This window comes from Manis javanica, chromosome 2, assembly GCF_040802235.1.
Source record: "Manis javanica isolate MJ-LG chromosome 2, MJ_LKY, whole genome shotgun sequence".
NCBI lineage: Eukaryota > Metazoa > Chordata > Mammalia > Pholidota > Manidae > Manis > Manis javanica.
In genome coordinates, this window is record NC_133157.1 from 155,560,171 (window position 1) to 155,579,346 (window position 19,176).

Genomic DNA, 19,176 nt, shown 5'->3' on the forward strand with positions numbered 1-19,176 from the left:
TAGCCAGTAGGTCAGAAGCACATATGATTGCCTGGGACTTGCAACCGGCGTCTGGAGTCAGGGGTGGAGGGCAGTCTTTCAGGACAGAGCCCCTAACCTGGGGGATCTGGCGCTGTCTCCGGGCAGATAGCATCAGAATTGAGTTGGGTTCTCCAACACCCTGCTGGTGTTCAAGAATTGCTTGGTATAAGTATGTGTTGAAAGACCTCCTCCCACATATTTACATGCACTGGAATCGGGTCTGAGTACCCAAATGAAGTTATACTACTATTACTGCTGTGTATAATATTGTTACTGTTATACATATATGTAGGGAAAAAATACACCATGGCATTTGGTGTCAGAGATGTTGCAGTGGCCATACCATTATTTATTTAGCCAATCCCATACTGCTGACAACTGGCATTACTTTCAACTTCTAGCAATTATAAAGAGCACAATGATGTACATGTATCTTCCATGTATTTACAAGAGCATAAAACTTGTACATCTACACATGTCTGATTATTTTCTAACAAGTTTTAGAAGTAGAATTTGAAGTAAAGGGAATGAGAAGGATTAGACAGACGGAGACAGAGAAATGAGATGACAGAAAGGAACAAGGGAAAAAGAGGCACGATAAAACATTTTTAAAAATTTAAAACAGTATGTCTGAGTTTATTAGCATAGTTGCTGTTCTATCATTTTCGGCAAATTCCTATTAAGTTCACAGGCTGCAACTTGTAATCTTAAACTGAACAGTTACAGTTCCTTCTTTAGAGGCTTATTTTCTCTGCCTAGACATTTATGGGATTTTGTTATTCTTAATTTTAAATAATATTGCTAGACTGAGATTTGAAAGTCTCCCTTACATTGAATTTTTTCCTCAAGAACACTAAATTTAATATGAAATTTAAAACTGCTTAATAAATATTCACAAATATAATTTTAATTTAGTAATAAAAGAGAAAAAGACTAACCTTTCCTTAAAAGACATTTTTCATTCAAACCAAGAAGAACCAAACAAAAATTATTATAATGATGATGACCTACACACCAAACTTTTTATTGGAAAGCCATATTTTAGCATATTAATTACCTAATCAAGTGTGATTTTTGAAATGTAAAAGAAAATTAAGCACTGAAAAAATATTTATTTCAAAAGGATATCTCCATGAAGATATAACTAGGTATAAAAGTTTAATACACCATACTTTGGTGTATTCACTGACTTTTTAATGGGAAACATGTACTACATATTACTTACAAAAATACTTTTCCTTCTAATCTGTCATTCAAAAGGCTTCTCCAATATCCACAGTAAGGGAGATTGGGGGTGAGAATAGAGAGAATAAAATACTTCCACTTCATACATACACACAGATTCATCATTGCATTTAGTAAAGGAAAAATACATTCTGGTGATTTTAATGTTTCTGTCTATCCATTTTCTAGTAAAATAGTTACAGATAGAATTAGTATTCACTATAAAACTTCCATTCTCTAATCATTATAAAATACCTATTTGTGACACTGGTACATATTTTAAAAGTTTAATGAACTATTAATTATTAATTGCTAACTGGTATCAAACATGCTGTATCTTATTTGTAATCTTCACTATTACAAGAAGACATGCATGTGGTTCCATTAGAAATTACACATAAGCTTTTGCTTGTCATTGCATTTAACACATTCTCAATTCCATGTAAGAATTAACACTTAGGGAACAGAAGCATGAGGATCCAACAAAACATGAAACAAAATAGTCAGTGTCTTCCCAATTGTAACACTTTTTATCTAATAATAAAGAATAAAAGGTAAGAAATGCTGAGTAAGTATTATATTAATAAGATGCTAAAAGTAAGCTTTAAAGAACATAAAAGACAATCCTAAAATTATTTGGGAAAAGAGTTATAAAAATAAATATGGAACAATGAGGTCTAATCAATCCTATCAGATATCACGTTAGATACCAGCTAATATAAATTGAGACTGATGGAGTAAGACATGATAAAATGCTTTTTAACATACTTAGTAATTGCTTTTCAATACCTGAATATCAATTCAAAGGGACAAAATGAATTTACTAAATATAAACCTCATAATATACCCTAATAAATTTTAAGAAAAAAAGTATGGAAAATTAAAATGTATAGAAAACAGAAGTGTATCTATCCTAACTATAAAGGGAAACTTTTATGTCTTTGTTTTCTACTTTTAGAACAGAAAAAAAATTGCAAGGGAAAGATAAAAAGAAATGGTCACATAAAAATGGATCAAAACCAATAAATATAAAGACAGCAGATACTCTGTCTTGTTTTCCTCTAAAGAGAGCAAATACTGTGCTATACACACACCCAGTGGAGAAAGTACATTTACAGCAATTTTGCCTAAGGAACAAGAGGCATAAAGTAATTATAGATACATAACAAACACTCAATGAATTTTGCAGGGGTTAATAAAAAAGTTTGTACAGCAAAATTTTTATGTAAATATCTCCAAATTCAAAAACATTTAAGCAAATGGTATCTTATTTAAATGCTAGTTAGGAAGAAAACACAGATATATAGAAAATATACATGAAATAATGAAACTATACCACTGAAAATTATGACAATGACACAATTGCATTTGTACACTTATTAAAAAAACCACTGAGATATAAAATAGTTATTTTTAGGTAACAAAGTTTTATTTATAATTTCCTATAACATCTTAATAAGATTGTTTTTAGTTTTTACATCAACCCATAAAACGATTTGAAAATGCTTTAAAACATTAGGATAAGAAGCAAGTGAGAGTATTTTTAAAAGGTTAGAAATACAGTAAGAGATAAGCTATCCAGAATCCTTGGAAGTGTCAGAGGACAGTAGAAATCTCCAAATGCCTTAAATTATTAAAATGTTACTTTAAAATTTTGTTAAAAAATCTCGACGAACTGGGGGGGTGGAGCCAGGATGGTGGCGTGAGTAGAGCACTGGAAATCTCCTCCCAAAAACACATAGAGCTATGAAAATATAACAAAGAAAAATCTTCCTAAAATAGAGACCACAGGACACAGGACAACATCCAGACCACATCCACACTTGCAAGAACCCAGCGCCTTGCAAAGGGGGAGAGGAAGGCCACAAACCAACAAGAAGGGAACCTCTTCCAGCGGTCACTCGTACCAGCTCTGCAAACTATCTCTATCACCATGAAAAGGCAAAACTACAGGCAGACAAAGATCACAGAGACAACACCTGAGAAGGAGACAGACCAAACCAGTCCTCCTGAAAAAGAATTCAAAATAAAAATCATGAACATGCTGACAGAGATGCAGAGAAAAATGCAAGAGCAATGGGATGACTTGCAGAGAAAAATGCAAGAGCAATGGGATGAAGTCCGGAGGGAGATCACAGATATTAGGAAGGAGATCACAGAAGTGAAACAATCCCTGGAAGGATTTATAAGCAGAATGGTAAGATGCAAGAGGCTATTAAAGGAATAGAAGCCAGAGAACAGGAAGGTATAGAGGCTGACATAGAGAGAGATAAAAGGATCTCCAGGAATGAAACAACACTAAGAGAACTATGTGACCAATCCAAAAGGAATAATATTCGTATTATAGGGATACCAGAAGAAGAAGAAAGAGGAAAAGGGATAGAAAGTCTCTTTGAAGAAATAATTGCTGAAAACTTCCCCAAACTGGGGGAGGAAATAATCGAACAGACCATGGAATTACACAGAACCCCCAACAGAAAGGATCCAAGGAGAACAACACCAAGACACATAGTAATTAAAATGGCAACGATCAAGGACAAGGAAAGAGTTTTAAAGGCAGCTAGAGAGAAAAAGGTCACCTATAAAGGAAAACCCATCAGGCTAACATCAGACTTCTCAACAGAAACCCTACAGGCCAGAAGAGAATGGCATGATATACTTAATGCAATGAAACAGAAGGGCCTTGAACCAAGGATACTGTATCCAGAACGATTATCATTTAAATATAATGGCGGGATTAAACAATTCCCAGACGAGCAAAAGCTCAGGGAATTTGCTTCCCACAAACCACCTCTACAGGGCATCCTACAGGGACTGCTCTAGATGGGAGCATTCCTAAAAAGAGCACAGGACAAAACACCCAACATATGAAGAATGGAGGAGGAGGAATAAGAAGGGAGAGAAGAAAAGAATCTCCAGACAGTGTATATAACAGCTCAATAAGCGAGCTAAGTTAGGCAGTAAGATACTAAAGAAGCTAACCTTGAACCTTTGGTAACCACGAATCTAAAGCCTGCAATGGCAATAAGTACATATCTCTCAATAGTCACCCTAAATGTAAATGGACTGAATGCACCAATCAAAAGACACAGAGTAATAGAATGGATAAAAAAGCAAGACCCATCTATATGCTGCTTACAAGAAACTCACCTTAAACCCAAAGACAAGCATAGACTAAAAGTCAAGAGATGGAAAAACATATTTCAGGCAAACAACAGTGAGAAGAAAGCAGGGGTTGCAGTACTAATATCAGACAAAATAGACTTCAAAACAAAGAAAGTAACAAGAGATAAAGAAGGATACTACATAAGGATAAAGGGCTCAGTCCAACAAGAGGATATAACCATTCTAAATATATATGCACCCAACACAGGAGCACCGGCATATGTGAAGCAAATACTAACAGAACTAAAGAGGGAAACAGACTGCAATGCATTCATTTTAGGAGACTTCAACACACCACTCACCCCAAAGGATAGATCCACCGGGCAGAAAATAAGTAAGGACACAGAGGCACTGAACAACACCCTAGAACAGATGGACCTAATAGACATCTATAGAACTCTACATCCAAAAGCAACAGGATATACATTCTTCTCAAGTGCACATGGAACATTCTCCAGAATAGACCACATACTAGCTCACAAAAAGAGCCTCAGTAAACTCCAAAATACTGAAATTCTACCAACCAATTTTTCAGACCACAAAGGTATAAAAGTAGAAATAAATTCTACAAAGAAAAAAAAAAGAATCACAAACACATGGAGGCTTAACAACATGCTACTAAATAATCAATGGATCAATGAACAAATCAAAATAGAGATCAGGGAATATATAGAAACAAATGACAACAACAACACTAAGCCCCAACTTCTGTGGGACGCAGCAAAAGCAGTCTTAAGAGGAAAGTATATGGCAATCCAGGCACACTTGAAGAAGGAAGAACAATCCCAAATGAACAGTCTAACATCACAATTATCAAAACTGGAAAAAGAAGAACAAATGAGGCCTAAAGTCAGCAGAAGGAGGGACATAATAAAGATCAGAGAAGAAATAAACAAAATTGAGAAGAATAAAACAATAGCAAAAATCAACGAAACCAAGAGCTGGTTCTTCGAGAAAATAAACAAAATAGATAAGCCTCTAGCCCAACTTATTAAGAGAAAAAGAGAATCAACACAAATCAACATAATCAGAAATGAGAATGGAAAAAACACGACAGACTCCACAGAAATACAAAGAATTATTAAAGACTACTATGAAAACCTATATGCCAACAAGCTGGAAAACCTAGAAGAAATGGACAACTTCCTAGAAAAATACAACCTCCTAAGACTGACCAAGGAAGAAACACAAAAGTTAAACAAACCAATTACGAGCAAAGAAATTGAAATGGTAATCAAAAAACTACCCAAGAACAAAACCCCGGGGCCAGATGGATTTACCTCGGAATTTTATCAGACACACAGAGAAGACATAACACCCATTCTCCTTAAAGTGTTCCAAAAAATAGAAGAGGGAATACTCCCAAACTCATTCTATGAAGCCAACATCACCCTAATACCAAAACCAGGCAAAGACCCCACCAAAAAAGAAAATTACAGACCAATATCCCTGATGAATGTAGATGTAAAAATAATAAAATATTAGCAAACAGAATTCAACAGTATATCAAAAGGATTATACACCATGAGCAAGTGGGATTCATCCCAGGAATGCAAGGATGGTACAACATTCGAAAATCCATCAACATCATCCACCACATCAACAAAAAGAAAGACAAAAACCACATGATCATCTCCATAGATGCTGAAAAAGCATTTGACAAAATTCAACATCCATTCATTATAAAAACTCTCAGCAAAATGGGAATAGAGGGCAAGTACCTCAACATAATAAAGGCCATATATGATAAACCCACAGCCAGCATTATACTGAACAGCGAGAAGCTGAAAGCATTTCCTCTGAGATCAGGAACCAGACAGGGATGCCCACTCTCCCCACTGTTATTTAACATAGTACTGGAGGTCCTAGCCACGGCAATCAGACAAAAGAAAGAAATACAAGGAATCCAGATTGGTAAAGAAGAAGTTAAACTGTCACTATTTGCAGATGATATGATACTGTACATAAAAAACCCTAAAGACTCCACTCCAAAACTACTAGAACTGATATCGGAATACAGCAAAGTTGCAGGATACAAAATTAACACACAGAAATCTGTAGCTTTCCTATACACTAACAATGAATCAATAGAAAGAGAAATCAGGAAAACAATTCCATTCACCATTGCATCAAAAAGAATAAAATACCTAGGAATAAACCTAACCAAAGAAGTGAAAGACTTATACTCTGAAAACTACAAGTCAGTCTTAAGAGAAATTAAAGGGGACACTAATAAATGGAAACTCATCCCATGCTCATGGCTAGGAAGAATTAATATCATCAAAATGGCCATCCTGCCCAAAGCAATATACAGATTTGATGCAATCCCTCTCAAATTACCAGCAACATTCTTCAATGAATTGGAACAAATAATTCAAAAATTCATATGGAAACACCAAAGACCCCGAATAGCCAAAGCAATCCTGAAAAAAAAGAATAAAGTAGGGGGGATCTCACTCCCCAACTTCAAGCTCTACTACAAAGCCATAGTAATCAAGACAATTTGGTACTGGCACAAGAACAGAGCCACAGACCAGTGGAACAGATTAGAGACTCCAGACATTAACCCAAACATATATGGTCAATTAATATTTGATAAAGGAGCCATGGACATACAATGGCAAAATGACAGTCTCTTCAACAGATGGTGCTGGCAAAACTGGACAGCTACATGTAGGAGAATGAAACTGGACCATTGTCTCATCCCATATACAAAGGTAAACTCAAAATGGATCAAAGACCTGAATGTAAGTCATGAAACCATTAAACTCTTGGAAAAAAACATAGGCAAAAACCTCTTAGACATAAACATGAGTGACCTCTTCGTGAACATATCTCTCCGGGCAAGGAAAACAACAGCAAAAATGAGCAAGTGGACTACATTAAGCTGAAAAGCTTCTGTACAGCGAAAGACACCATCAATAGAACAAAAAGGAAAACCCTACAGTATGGGAGAATATATTTGAAAATGACAGATCCGATAAAGGCTTGACGTCCAGAATATATAAAGAGCTCACACGCCTCAACAAACAAAAAACAAATAACCCAATTAAAAAATGGGCAGAGGAACTGAACAGACAGTTCTCTAAAAAAGAAATACAGATGGCCAACAGACACATGAAAAGATGCTCCACATCGCTAATTATCAGAGAAATGCATATTAAAACTACAATGAGGTATCACCTCACACCAGTAAGGATAGCTGCCGTCCAAAAGACAAACAACAACAAATGTTGGCGAGGCTGTGGAGAAAGGGGAACCCTCCTACACTGCTGGTGGGAATGTAAATTAGTTCAACCATTGTGGAAAGCAGTATGGAGGTTCATCAAAATGCTCAAAACAGACCTACCATTTGACCCAGGAATTCCACTCCTAGGAATTTACCCTAAGAACGCAGCAGTCAAGTTTGAGAAAGACAGATGCACCCCTATGTTTATCGCACCACTATTTACAATAGCCAAGAATTGGAAGCAACCTAAATGTCCATCGGTAGATGAATGGATAAAGATGTGGTACATATACACAATGGAATACTACTCAGCCATAAGAAGTGGAAAAATCCAACCATTTGCAGCAACATGGATGGAGCTGGAGAGTATTATGCTCAGTGAAATAAGCCAAGCGGAGAAAGAGAAATACCAAATGATTTCACTCATCTGAGGAGTATAGGAACAAAGGAAAAACTGAAGGAACAAAACAGCAGCAGAATTACAGAACCCAAAAATGGACTAACAGGTACCAAAGGGAAAGGAACTGGGGAGGATGGGTGGGCAGGGAGGGATAAGGGGGGGGAAGAAGAAGGGGGGTATTAAGATTAGCATGCATGGGGGGGAGGGAGAAAGGGGAGGGTGGACTGCACAACACAGAGAGGACAAGTAGTGACTCTACCACATTTTGCTAAGCTGATGGACAGTAACCGTAATGTGTTTGTTAGGGGGGACCTGATATAGGGGAGAGCATAGTAAACATAGTATTCTTCAGGTAAGTGTAGATTAAAAATTTAAAAAAAAAAAAAGAAAGAAAGAAAGAAAAGGGGGATTACTCCTTAACAGGATAAAACTATTGGTAAATCAAAGATCAACGCATGCTTTAAATATCCTTAATGTTGATCACTTAAAGGGTGTCAGATGATCAGCTATGGAGGTACTCTTTTCTGATAATACTCCTTTCTCTTAATAAAAAAAAAAAAAAAAAAAAAGCAGTTACTGTGTGCTGACCTCCAATGAATTCTGCACAGTGGTATAGAGGGCATGTTAAAGTGTGGGCAAAGGGTCTGTTTGTTTCTATGCAGAAGATCAAGGCCTAGCTTGGATACCCAGAAAATGAACTAAGATACGATATGAGGAGGAGCTTCCAGCATCAGCACTCTCTGGAGGACTTGTGCCGGGGGATGATCATCAAAAAGCCTCCACAGGGATCTGGGCGATGCTGCGGTTGTGGCTGCGTCCACCCCATCGTCTCCTGGACTTGCCATAGGAATGAGGAGGGAGATGTCTAGGCTGGCATGTGCATACAGTGAAGACAACGAATTTGACTGGATCTGTACTGTTGGAACTCAACCAGGAGTTGGGAGGGGTGCAAGGTGTAGCACTCCAAAATCTTATGACTATAGACTATCTACGGTTAAAAGAACATATGGGATGTGAACAGATCCCAGAAATGGGCTGCTTTAATTTGTCTGATTTCTCTCAGACGGTTCAAGTACAGTTGGACAATATCCATCATATCATAGACAAATTTTCACAAATGCCTAGGGTGCCTAAATGGTTTTCTTGGCTTCACTGGAGATGGATGGTAATTATAGATTTGCTTTGTTTATGTCACCATATTCCTATTATGTTAATATGTGTGTGCAAATTAGTTAGTAATTTAAAACCTATACATACTTAAGGTACTCTACAAGAAGATATGTCAAAGAAATAATCAATCCTCCCATGTTTTCTTCCATATGCTACCTCTATAGCTTTTCTTCTTCCTTCCTAATTACAACCCTTAAATAGAATTCGTGCCTCACATCGAATTTACCGAGTATCATAATTCCTCCAGGTGGTAAAGATCCCTCGAGACAAGTGCTGGGCATAGAAGCCACAGGGCATAAATCTGCAAAGAAGTAAAAAGCTAACCTTTTCAAACAATATGGCCTCTCTCTCACTTACCAACTTTACATTTCTCTGTATGGCTCCGGAAGATGACTGGTTAGCCAGAGACGGGTAAGATTCCTCAAGGGAGGAACAACCTAAGACAGGCACAGCCGCAGGGGGGCCATCAGGTGAGAATTTGGGGATCAACAGAGGTGAGGCTCAGAACCTCACCCCCCCTGCTTTGAGAGAAATCTTCTGCATCCGTGGATGTTTTGCTGCCCTTGTCTAGCTTGGATTAATACTTAGTCCATAGGCACACACCTGATCATCTACATTTGCCCTCTTACAGCACTAAACTATGTTTTCTACCTTTATCTTGCATCTACCTACCACTTCAGCATTCTATTAAAAATAAAAATAATAATAATAATAAAGGGAGAAATGTGGGACCAACATATAAATCAATTACAAAAATCAAACGAATATTCATATTTGACCTAATTGTTTATAGGTCATAATGCGTGATCAAAACCGAAAGTTTCTTGATGACTGCCCTTGTACTGTTCACCATGTAAGAACTTATTCACTATGTAAGAATTCGTTCACCATGTAAGAACTTGTTCATTATGCTTCAGAAGATTGGAGACTGATGAGAATTAGGCTTGAGACGGATTAATGATTGTACATTGAGCATTGACCCCCCCTATACTGAATTTTATTGTTGTTAACAACCATTTGATCAATAAATATGAGAGATGCCCTCTCAAAAAAAAAAAAAAAATACCACAAACTGTGTGGCTTAAACAACAACAACAACAAAAAAAAAAAAAATCTCAGGAAGATAAGCAAAGACATATGGATCTGCCTGACCTTAGCAGAACACAGAATAAAATGGTCTTGTACATGATGGACTCAGAGATGCCATTAGGAACACACAGTACATAAATTACCCTGGAGATTCACTGAAATGTAAAGAACACTATTTTTCCGTATTGCTGTGAGTTGGTTATTTCTTTGTATTTTATGTATTTTGCCCTTTCTCTGTTCCTAACAGTACTATTCTTTCTATGGAGGCCAGTCTTTCACTTTTTGTACACCTTGTTACTTATAAACAGTTTTGTGGTTAAGGGTGAGCTCAGAATGGCCACATTAATTCAAAGGGTGCTCATGGTCCAACTCTACCAAATACAATTTCTAAACTTCAAGTTTCCTCATTTGCAAAATGCTGTTAATAATAGCACTTAAGCCCATAGGGTTATTTTGAGGACTGACATAAAGCCAATAAAGTATATAACTGGCACAGAACTTGGCATACAGTAAACATTCAATAAATGTTAGCTATTTCTTTTCCTATTTTTGCCTTAGAAATCAGATAGTTCACTTATTTGGAAAATATATCTGCTTTTGTATGTGTGTATATGTGTGTGTGTGTATAGAATTTTCTGAAAAAATACATCAAGAAGTTAAGTGTTTCACTGAAATAGCTTCCTATCAACTAAGATGGCTAAGATAAAAAAGACAGTAGCAAATGTTAGCTGGCAAGGGTGTATGAGAAACCCTCATATATTGCTAGTCAGAATGTACAAAGGTACAGCCACTTTGGAAAACAACTTAGTTGCTTAGAAAGTTAAACATAAATGTATCATATGACCCAGCAATTCCACTCCAAGGTAAACTATCCATGAGAAAGCAAAATTTAGGTCCGCATATAGAATTATACCCAAATATTCAGAGCATTATTCATTCAGCTCAAACGTCCACAAACTGGTGAACAGAAAAGCAAAATAAATCCACATATGGAATACTATTCAGAAAGAAAAATAAATGAAAAATTGATACATGCCACAACCTGAATGAACCTCAAAAACATTATGCTGAAGGAATGAAGCCAGACATAAGAGTGTATGATTAGATTTATGCAAAATGCCCAGAAAAGGCAAATCTAGACACAGAAAGCAGATTAGTGGATAACTGGATCTGGGAGTGGCAACAGGGAATAACTGTGAATGGATACTAGGTAATCTTACTACTGGGGTGATGGTAAAGTTCTAAAACTAGATTATCATTATGGCTATACAACTCAATGAATTTAATAAAAATCACTACATTTAAAACAGGCAGATTTTATAGTATATAAATTACTATAGCTCAATAAGGTTGTTTTTTATACAGTTAATAATGGTTATCTCCGTATAGTGTCATGGATAATATTTTTCTCAGTTTTATTTTTGAAAATAAATTGAAGTAAACAATTTGTTTATATAAAAAAAACTACAAAATTTATTGGACTTATGTATAGTTAAAAGTAAACAGACTGAGTAAAGGCATAAGGACTCTCTTCTAAATAAAGGGCTTGGGCTTCATGGTATCTCTTTTGTCTGCTTATATTTTTATTGATTATGTCATTTTTTTTAGAAAAATTCTGGATAGATGAGGGTTATTAAACATCAGAGTAAGTGAAGTCCCACCTTTTCAAATTTGAAGCTGAGAGAAAAAAACTGTCCCACTTCAAGTTTTCTAAAGACACTGCCAGAGGTAATATTATGATTTAAAGATTGTTTTTCACAACCTTTATTGAATGAGAAAATAACAGGCTATATAGACTAATGAAATTATATCAAGTCTAAATATAAGCAAAACAAAAATATAAAAAGTGGAGCACAAAACTTAAATACATGGGCTCAGGACTCTTAAGACGTTTCTCAAAAGACTCATAGACTAAAGCCTCAGAATAACTGCTCTCTATATTTATGAAACAGGAGACCAGATGAAGACAGTATTTGATTATTTAAACATATAATTAGCATACTCCATAAATGGAAGCTCAAATAAATCAAAGTGGGTCTCCAAAGTTGGAATAAAGGAAACTTTTATTAGTTTCCTAGGGCTGCCTTAACAAACTACCACACAATGGTGGCTTTAATTAAGCAACAGAAATTTGCTCTCACAGTTCTGGAGGCCAGAAGTCTGAATTCAAGGAGTCAGCAGGACCATACTATCTTTGAAGGTGCCAGGCAAGAACCCTTCCTTGCCTCTTCCTAGCTCCTGGTAACTCCTGATATTAATTGGTTTATTTGTGGTAGCATAACTCTAATCTCTGCCTCCATCTCCACATGGCCTTCTAGGTGTGTCTGTGTCCCTTTCTCTCTTTATAAAGGACACCAGTCATTGGATTACATCTTGGAATACTTACCTAATTTGCATCTGCAAAGATCCTATCCTAGAAAGGGACCAGATCAATTTTTTATTGCAATTAAAATTATGCGAAAGTCTTGTTCTCTCAGGAAAAAACCTCACTGAAAAAAAACCCTCAAACTTTGAAAGCATCTTGTACATTCTTATTAGAAAATATCCTATAATTTACATTGTGTCCTTTTCTCAACAGAAAATATCCTATAATATCATGAGAAAATTCTATCATCAAAAAATCTAAAATGCATATAAAGGGCTGGATGAAAATGTTTTACTATATAAACATATTTCCCAAATGTTTCTCTCCTGATGTTCTCCATCATGGTGAATGCTCTCTCTAACAACCCTTTGGCTCTGACTACAAGATTGTTGTCACACAACCAACCCATTAGCAAATCCTTTAAAATATGTTCTAAATGCTACCAATTCTCAGTCCTTACACCAACACCAACCTAGCCTAGTCTAAATCACCATCACCTCTGGCCAAAGTGAGACTTTTCAAATGTAAATCTGCTATGTGATTCCCATGTACAAAACTCTCCAGTACTTTCATCACTGATAAAATCCAAAGGCACCCTCCTCTCCTAATCACTCCTCGCTCTCCCCAAGCTACACAAGCAGCCATTCTTCCTGGAATGTACCAAAGCACACATTTGTGTTACTTTTTCTCTATTTCCGTTTCATCCAGGCATCTGAAAGGCTGAATCTCTCTCTTCTGTCATTTCTCTGCTGAAATGTCACCTTACAGAAAGGCCTTTCCTGACAAGCCTATCTGAAGTTGCAGTCCTGGTTATTCTCTGAACTATTTCTTCAGATCAATCTGACAACATAAAATATGTTTGTTTTTCACTTCAGTCTCAATGCACTAGAAACTAAGTTCCATGAAAGCCTGTTTTGTTCACTGTTGTCTGTATGCCCAGCACTGGAGCAGTACCTGGCACACACTAGTTCAACAAATACCTGAATGAAGAATATACCTAATTTTGAATGGCAAGAACTTTTTTCAGGTATTTTTCCCTTCTCATATAATTGCTCCTCCATTTTGTGAGAAATATTATAACAAATATTTTACTAAATTATTTCCCATTCACAACATATTTTTATTCTGCCTTGAAAAAAACAATTACCAACAAGTTTTTCTCCAAGTTGAAGATTATCAGCAGAGACAACCAGTTGCCTGCCATTAGACGGAATGGGAAAGAAAGAGTATACAAATAGTCCTCTGATCTTGATATCACCCTTTCCTCTTTATTCTTACACGGTCTACAGGACTCCTGCTTTCACTAAGAACATGACTCTTCTCTGGAGAAAGGTCTCATCAGCAGTTAGGGCACCTGTATCTACTATGCCTTTCTGTCCCTTGAACAGTGTCCTAAAGTAAATTCTGCAGGAACAATGTTTCCAAGGAGTGTTAACAGTGTTAACAAACACTGAAAAGAGTTGAATAAATTCAGGAAAAACTTCAATAAATAAGCAAAATCTGGAATATGTCTTTTCTTAGAGGGCATTTCATAATCTTAACTATGTTAATGTGCATTATAAATCTCCACTATGTAAAGAATATACACTGTAACTCAAACTTAATTTTTTTCCAAATCAAACAACAGAATCTTTCGATCTTTTCATTCATTACAGTTTTTTCCTAGCTATCTCAAAATTCTGGAAGCTTGGCTTACTGAAAACACTTTTTAGATAGCAGGGAAGGTTTAAAAGGAGACTTGCTAATAGATTTAAATTGTAATTAAAATGTTCACTGTCTACAGGGTATTATTTGGGTGTGAGTCATTTTTCATAAACAGTGAAAAGTGACAAAAATTAATAGAACTACCAAAAGTAGCATAAAACAGGGACCAAAAACACGTAAGCAATTTCCTTTCCATCCATAATCCCTTTTTTCTAACACTACCAACCAAAATAAATGAAGGATTGTAGGGAAACAAGGATGCAAGTTCTGCAAATTTTTAGCCTAGATATTATATTTACATTTTTGGCAGAAGACTATAATTATAGGTAGCAGACTCTTACATAAGAAAACTAAGTCAGTAGGATCACTTTAGAATATTATGAACACCACAAATTCATACCTTATCTAATGCAAAAATTACTTCTCTAACAATTCCTCTTTTTCTCTACCATTCTCTCATATCTCCATAGGGAACCCACTCCTACTGCAGCCCCTGTATGCCTCCCTTGCCTCTAAAACCTTCTTCTAGTCTCCCCTTTCACTCCTATTCTTTATTACTGCCAGCTCCCAACCTTGAACTCTTTCATCCTAATATTTGAAGAATATCTTCATTAGAAGCAGAAGCTGAACAACTCATAGTCCTAACATCAAAGAAACTCCTGAAACTAGAGGCCTGATTGGAATACAGCCCAACTGCAACTCCCCATGAGACAAACAATGCTACCTTCAAACCCAATCCTGCAACAATCCTAAATTCTTTGAAACTAAAAATAGCTTGGCTGTTGTTTCATCTGCCAGCAGATGGCCAGACTATTTTTAATTCAGGATTCTAGAGAGCAGGAATGGATCAAGCTAAGCTACAGCCTAGAAGCCCTCATTCTCAGAGTTCACTGTTCACTGCAGAGCTATAATGGGGCAAGTACCAAGAGAGGGCAACCTGGAGCAATTCTGGGACCATGGCCTTCACATTGGACTTTAACAAGGTAGATGTGAGGGACTTTCTTTTTTTTTAAATCATTCTTTACTTCAAAATAAAGTCTGAAATGTAAGATAATTTGATACAAGTTTTAAATATGCATATCCTTTAAAGTTCTCGTTCTTTCTGTGAAAGTATTTCTTTTTGTGAAAATAAAAGTTTTTTAGGTAGTGCCTTTGAGAATGGACTTTATTAAATAAAATCTCCTTAATCTAAGTAAGGTTTCCTAAAAGCTGTACTTTAACAAAATAATATTTTTCTTAAGACTGTGATGAACTGTAATTTCATGAGTATTATTTACAGAAAACCTATTTATGATTGGCCATTACGTTAAAGGTAACTGAATTAATTTTGAATACCAGAGCTCTGAAATCTATCCACATAACCAATAAAATGCTTTCAAAACACAAAAAGATTAAAAAGTCTGACATAGTATACATTTTCTTGTTTACTGTCCATCACCCTTCAGCTCCAAGGTAGGTGTTCAATAAATATAGGGGAAGGTATGCAGGCAGGTATATTTAGAAGTCATTTAGAAAGCATAAGGGTTATAACAACACCCACCTCTCTATCTACCCACTCACAACCTGTAAATCAGTGCTGGCCAAACCAGGCCACCCCAGTTAAATATCCCATCCTGCTTGGTGAGCATACAGATTATCAAGAGATCAAGATGAACCTGGCCCAGGTCTTGAAGAGGAAAGGGAAGGTCTGTAATAGTTTCCAGGGACAATACATATTTGGGGATACCATCTTACTGCAAGCCATTACACCTTCTGCAAAGATAAACTGGGTTATCCCTATCAATTTATGCTGGACGATAATGTAGAGGAATGACTGGAAGGGAAGAAACAAAATTCACCAGGGATTAACTGCTGTGATGTTGCTCAATGAGATTCTGTTGTGATATTATTCAATAAGATTTTGTAGGAAGCTATATGTAACTTTTACAAAATGTGGGAAAAAAACACCTTACACATCTCAAGTACATAAAGTATCCTGCCTTGGATAGTCACATTTGTCATAGTAAGTCTGTTAACTATGGAAGGGGCAAAAAAGTAAAAATGGGCAAAATCTAATCCTGTCAAAGCTGGCATACACACACTATAAGTAGTTCCTCTGTCTAGAAATGGCAAGGACTATAAGCTATAAACTCTCTAAAGATGCCAATCAAGACTGGCAGGAATGCTCAATGCACAACAAAACACTGTGTCCACATTTATAGCACATTAGAGGGATGAAACCGTACCATCATTAAGTTCAATACTGTAATTCTAAAAGAAGGAAACTGAGACCCAAGTACCTGACTATACCCCAATGTGAGAGAACTGGGCTTTAAGCCCAGGTTCCCAGATTCTCCTTCCAGTGAGCTCTCCATTAAAATACATTTACTCATATTAGCATTTTGGAAAGGAAAAATAAATATACACAACACCCTTCATTCCTTCAGTCTAATACTTTTAATTTAGTATATAAATTATAATTAAAATATATTAAAAATATATTTTAACATGGTCTCAAAAGCTAAAACTTCTGTTGAATCTCAAGTTCTTTCACCTGCAAGTTATTCATGAATCTACACATAACAATTCAAGAATTCTAAAAAAATCACTCTATCTCTCATCCCACACCAATTTAATAATTATTGCTTTTAGAACCCAGATGTAAATTCAATTTTTACCACTGTACAATGTCTTTTCACAGACCTGGAACAGTATTTCACTAGCCACAAAAATAACAAAAAGTGAACTTCTAATCAACGAAGGGCTAAAAAACTAAACTTAAGCCCATATACTACAGATGCAAAACTTTTCAACGCAATTTCATCCGTAATGTTTTTCCTATCTTCATTTTAAAGGATCCAAAAAAAAAGACAAATAAGAGGTATAGCTTACCATAGTAAGTTAAAAAGTGGTCTTTCACTTTTTTAATAATTAAAAAGCAAAGTTGCTTTCAAGCTGTCTTGGCCCTTTACCATACATTTAAATTATTCTGGATTTTTTTACCCCCTCACAAACACTTTTCCCCAAAGCCCATTTAACAAGCTTCATTTTCTTGTCAATTTAATTTAGACTAAAATTTCCAGTGCTATAAAACGAATGTAAGCATTAGGAATTCATCTTTGTGCGGAATTTCCTGGTCTCTCCTTAAACGATTTCATCTTTGATGGATGCAACAGACCTATCAGTGTTCTCCCTTAACAATTCTTCGGCGGCAGGTCCACGCCACGGGTATTGTTTGGATTATACCCTGCTATGGGCTTCATTACCCTAGATCTTTTCCGTCTGAACTATTCAATCACAACTCAAGCTTGAGAGCAGCTGCCACTGTCCAGACATGCGGCTGGTGGGTGTCATTGTCTTTCTCGTTTTACTCCTTTTATACCCTCCCTTCCTTGTCAATAAGCCAGTCTACCTAATGATCTTTTCCTTCCCAGCTTTTATATCGCTACCGCCACCCCTTAACCTCTGGTCTTGTTCTTCCAGGTCAGCCCAGTCAGATGTTACATTATGTTTGTCTTGTGGCGGAGGTGGAGAGATGTCATAAGGGGCTGCACCTCTCGTAAACCCCTTCTCAGGACTGTCAACAAGGGAACAACTTCAGCCAATCTTCCCAAAGTACCACGCCAAAAGACAAAGTTACTGAAATTACAATACAGAAGCCTTCCTTCGCCCAATCTTGACAAATCAGCTCCACGTCCATTTCCAAACTAATAAACAACAGCTCATCTGCTTCATCACAAAGGGTGATATCCTGTCCGCACCGCACGGTCCACCAACAAAATCTACTCATTCTCTCAGTCGACTGTAAGCCCTGCCGCGGTCCCCGAGACCAGCTAAAGTGCCTTTCCTCCTCCCCCCGGTCCAGTTACGGGAAACGCCTCCCGGAGGTGAGCAGCGCCGGCCGAAGGTAAGCCCCCACGCGCCCCACCTCCTGCACTGGCCGCCGCGCCCCGCCCGCACCCACCCCCAGCCCCGGCCTCCTCCCCGCTCACCTAGCGCCACTTCGCACGCTTTGCGCAGCTGGGAGTGATGCGCCTTCTTCACTTCCTTATCGGCCAAAATCTTCTCCAGGGCCCGGGTCAGGAACATGTTCTTCGTCTTCTTCCCCTCATACATGGACGCAGAGAAGGAGGCAGCGGCTCTTCCGACCCGCGGCTCCCAGAGGCTGGAGGGGCGGAGGTAGGGAAGGAATAGATGGGAGAAAGGAGAGCGGGTGGGAGTCGGGGGGAGGAGGCGTGGAGGGCAACGGCAGGATCAGGAAGGGGCGGGCAGGACCAGCCGCGGTGCGGGCGAGGTACGCCGAGATCTACGCCCCGCGAGAGGCCGTCCCTGGAGGGCCGCGCCCGTCGGACCGCCGCTTCTCCTGGCCGCGAGGGTCGCTTCCCGGCCACCCCACCTCACTCGTCTCTCCGGCCGGGGGCGGCCGTCGGCCGCGGGTAGAGGGACGAGGAGGCAGCGGCGTCTCAGAGGCCCGGCGAGGGCAGGGCTGCCCTGGCTACTGTGGGGATTAGCACGCGCCGTGACCGCGGACCAGCCTCCACCACCGCCGACCTGCCCCGGCCGCCATGTTGGGAGGAAACGACGCGTCACGCAGGGACCGAACGGCTGCAGAGAAGGAAGCGGCGGCGGAGGCCGCGGCAGCGGCGCTCCCTGCCCAGAGCTGCCGCGGCGCCGGGAGGTAAGGGGCGGAGGGCGGCGCCGGAGGAGCGCCCGAGCCGCAGCGCTACGGTGGCCCGGCGGGGCCTCGCCGCCTCCCGCGTTCGCCTGCAGAGCGGCTAGGGGCGTGGCGGGCGCTTCGAGCTCCTCCAACCGTCTTCGCCTCGGGACAGA

At 38.3% G+C, this 19,176-nt stretch overlaps 1 protein-coding gene across 3 annotated transcripts in view; it reads right to left on the reverse strand.

Annotated features, from left to right (window-relative positions):
- The window catches only part of ARFGEF1 (ARF guanine nucleotide exchange factor 1), a 139,710-nt gene extending 121,203 nt beyond the window's left edge, over nt 1–18,507 (reverse strand). For all 3 annotated transcript variants that reach the window (XR_012128223.1, XM_036998175.2, XM_073229611.1), the window contains exon 1: nt 18,339–18,507. Coding sequence is in view for 2 of the 3 variants with exons in the window: in XM_036998175.2 (XP_036854070.1) it covers nt 18,339–18,462 (124 nt within the window). In the remaining variant the exon portion in view is untranslated. The remainder of the gene's footprint in view (nt 1–18,338) is intronic.
- Between the last annotated feature and the right edge of the window lie 669 nt (nt 18,508–19,176).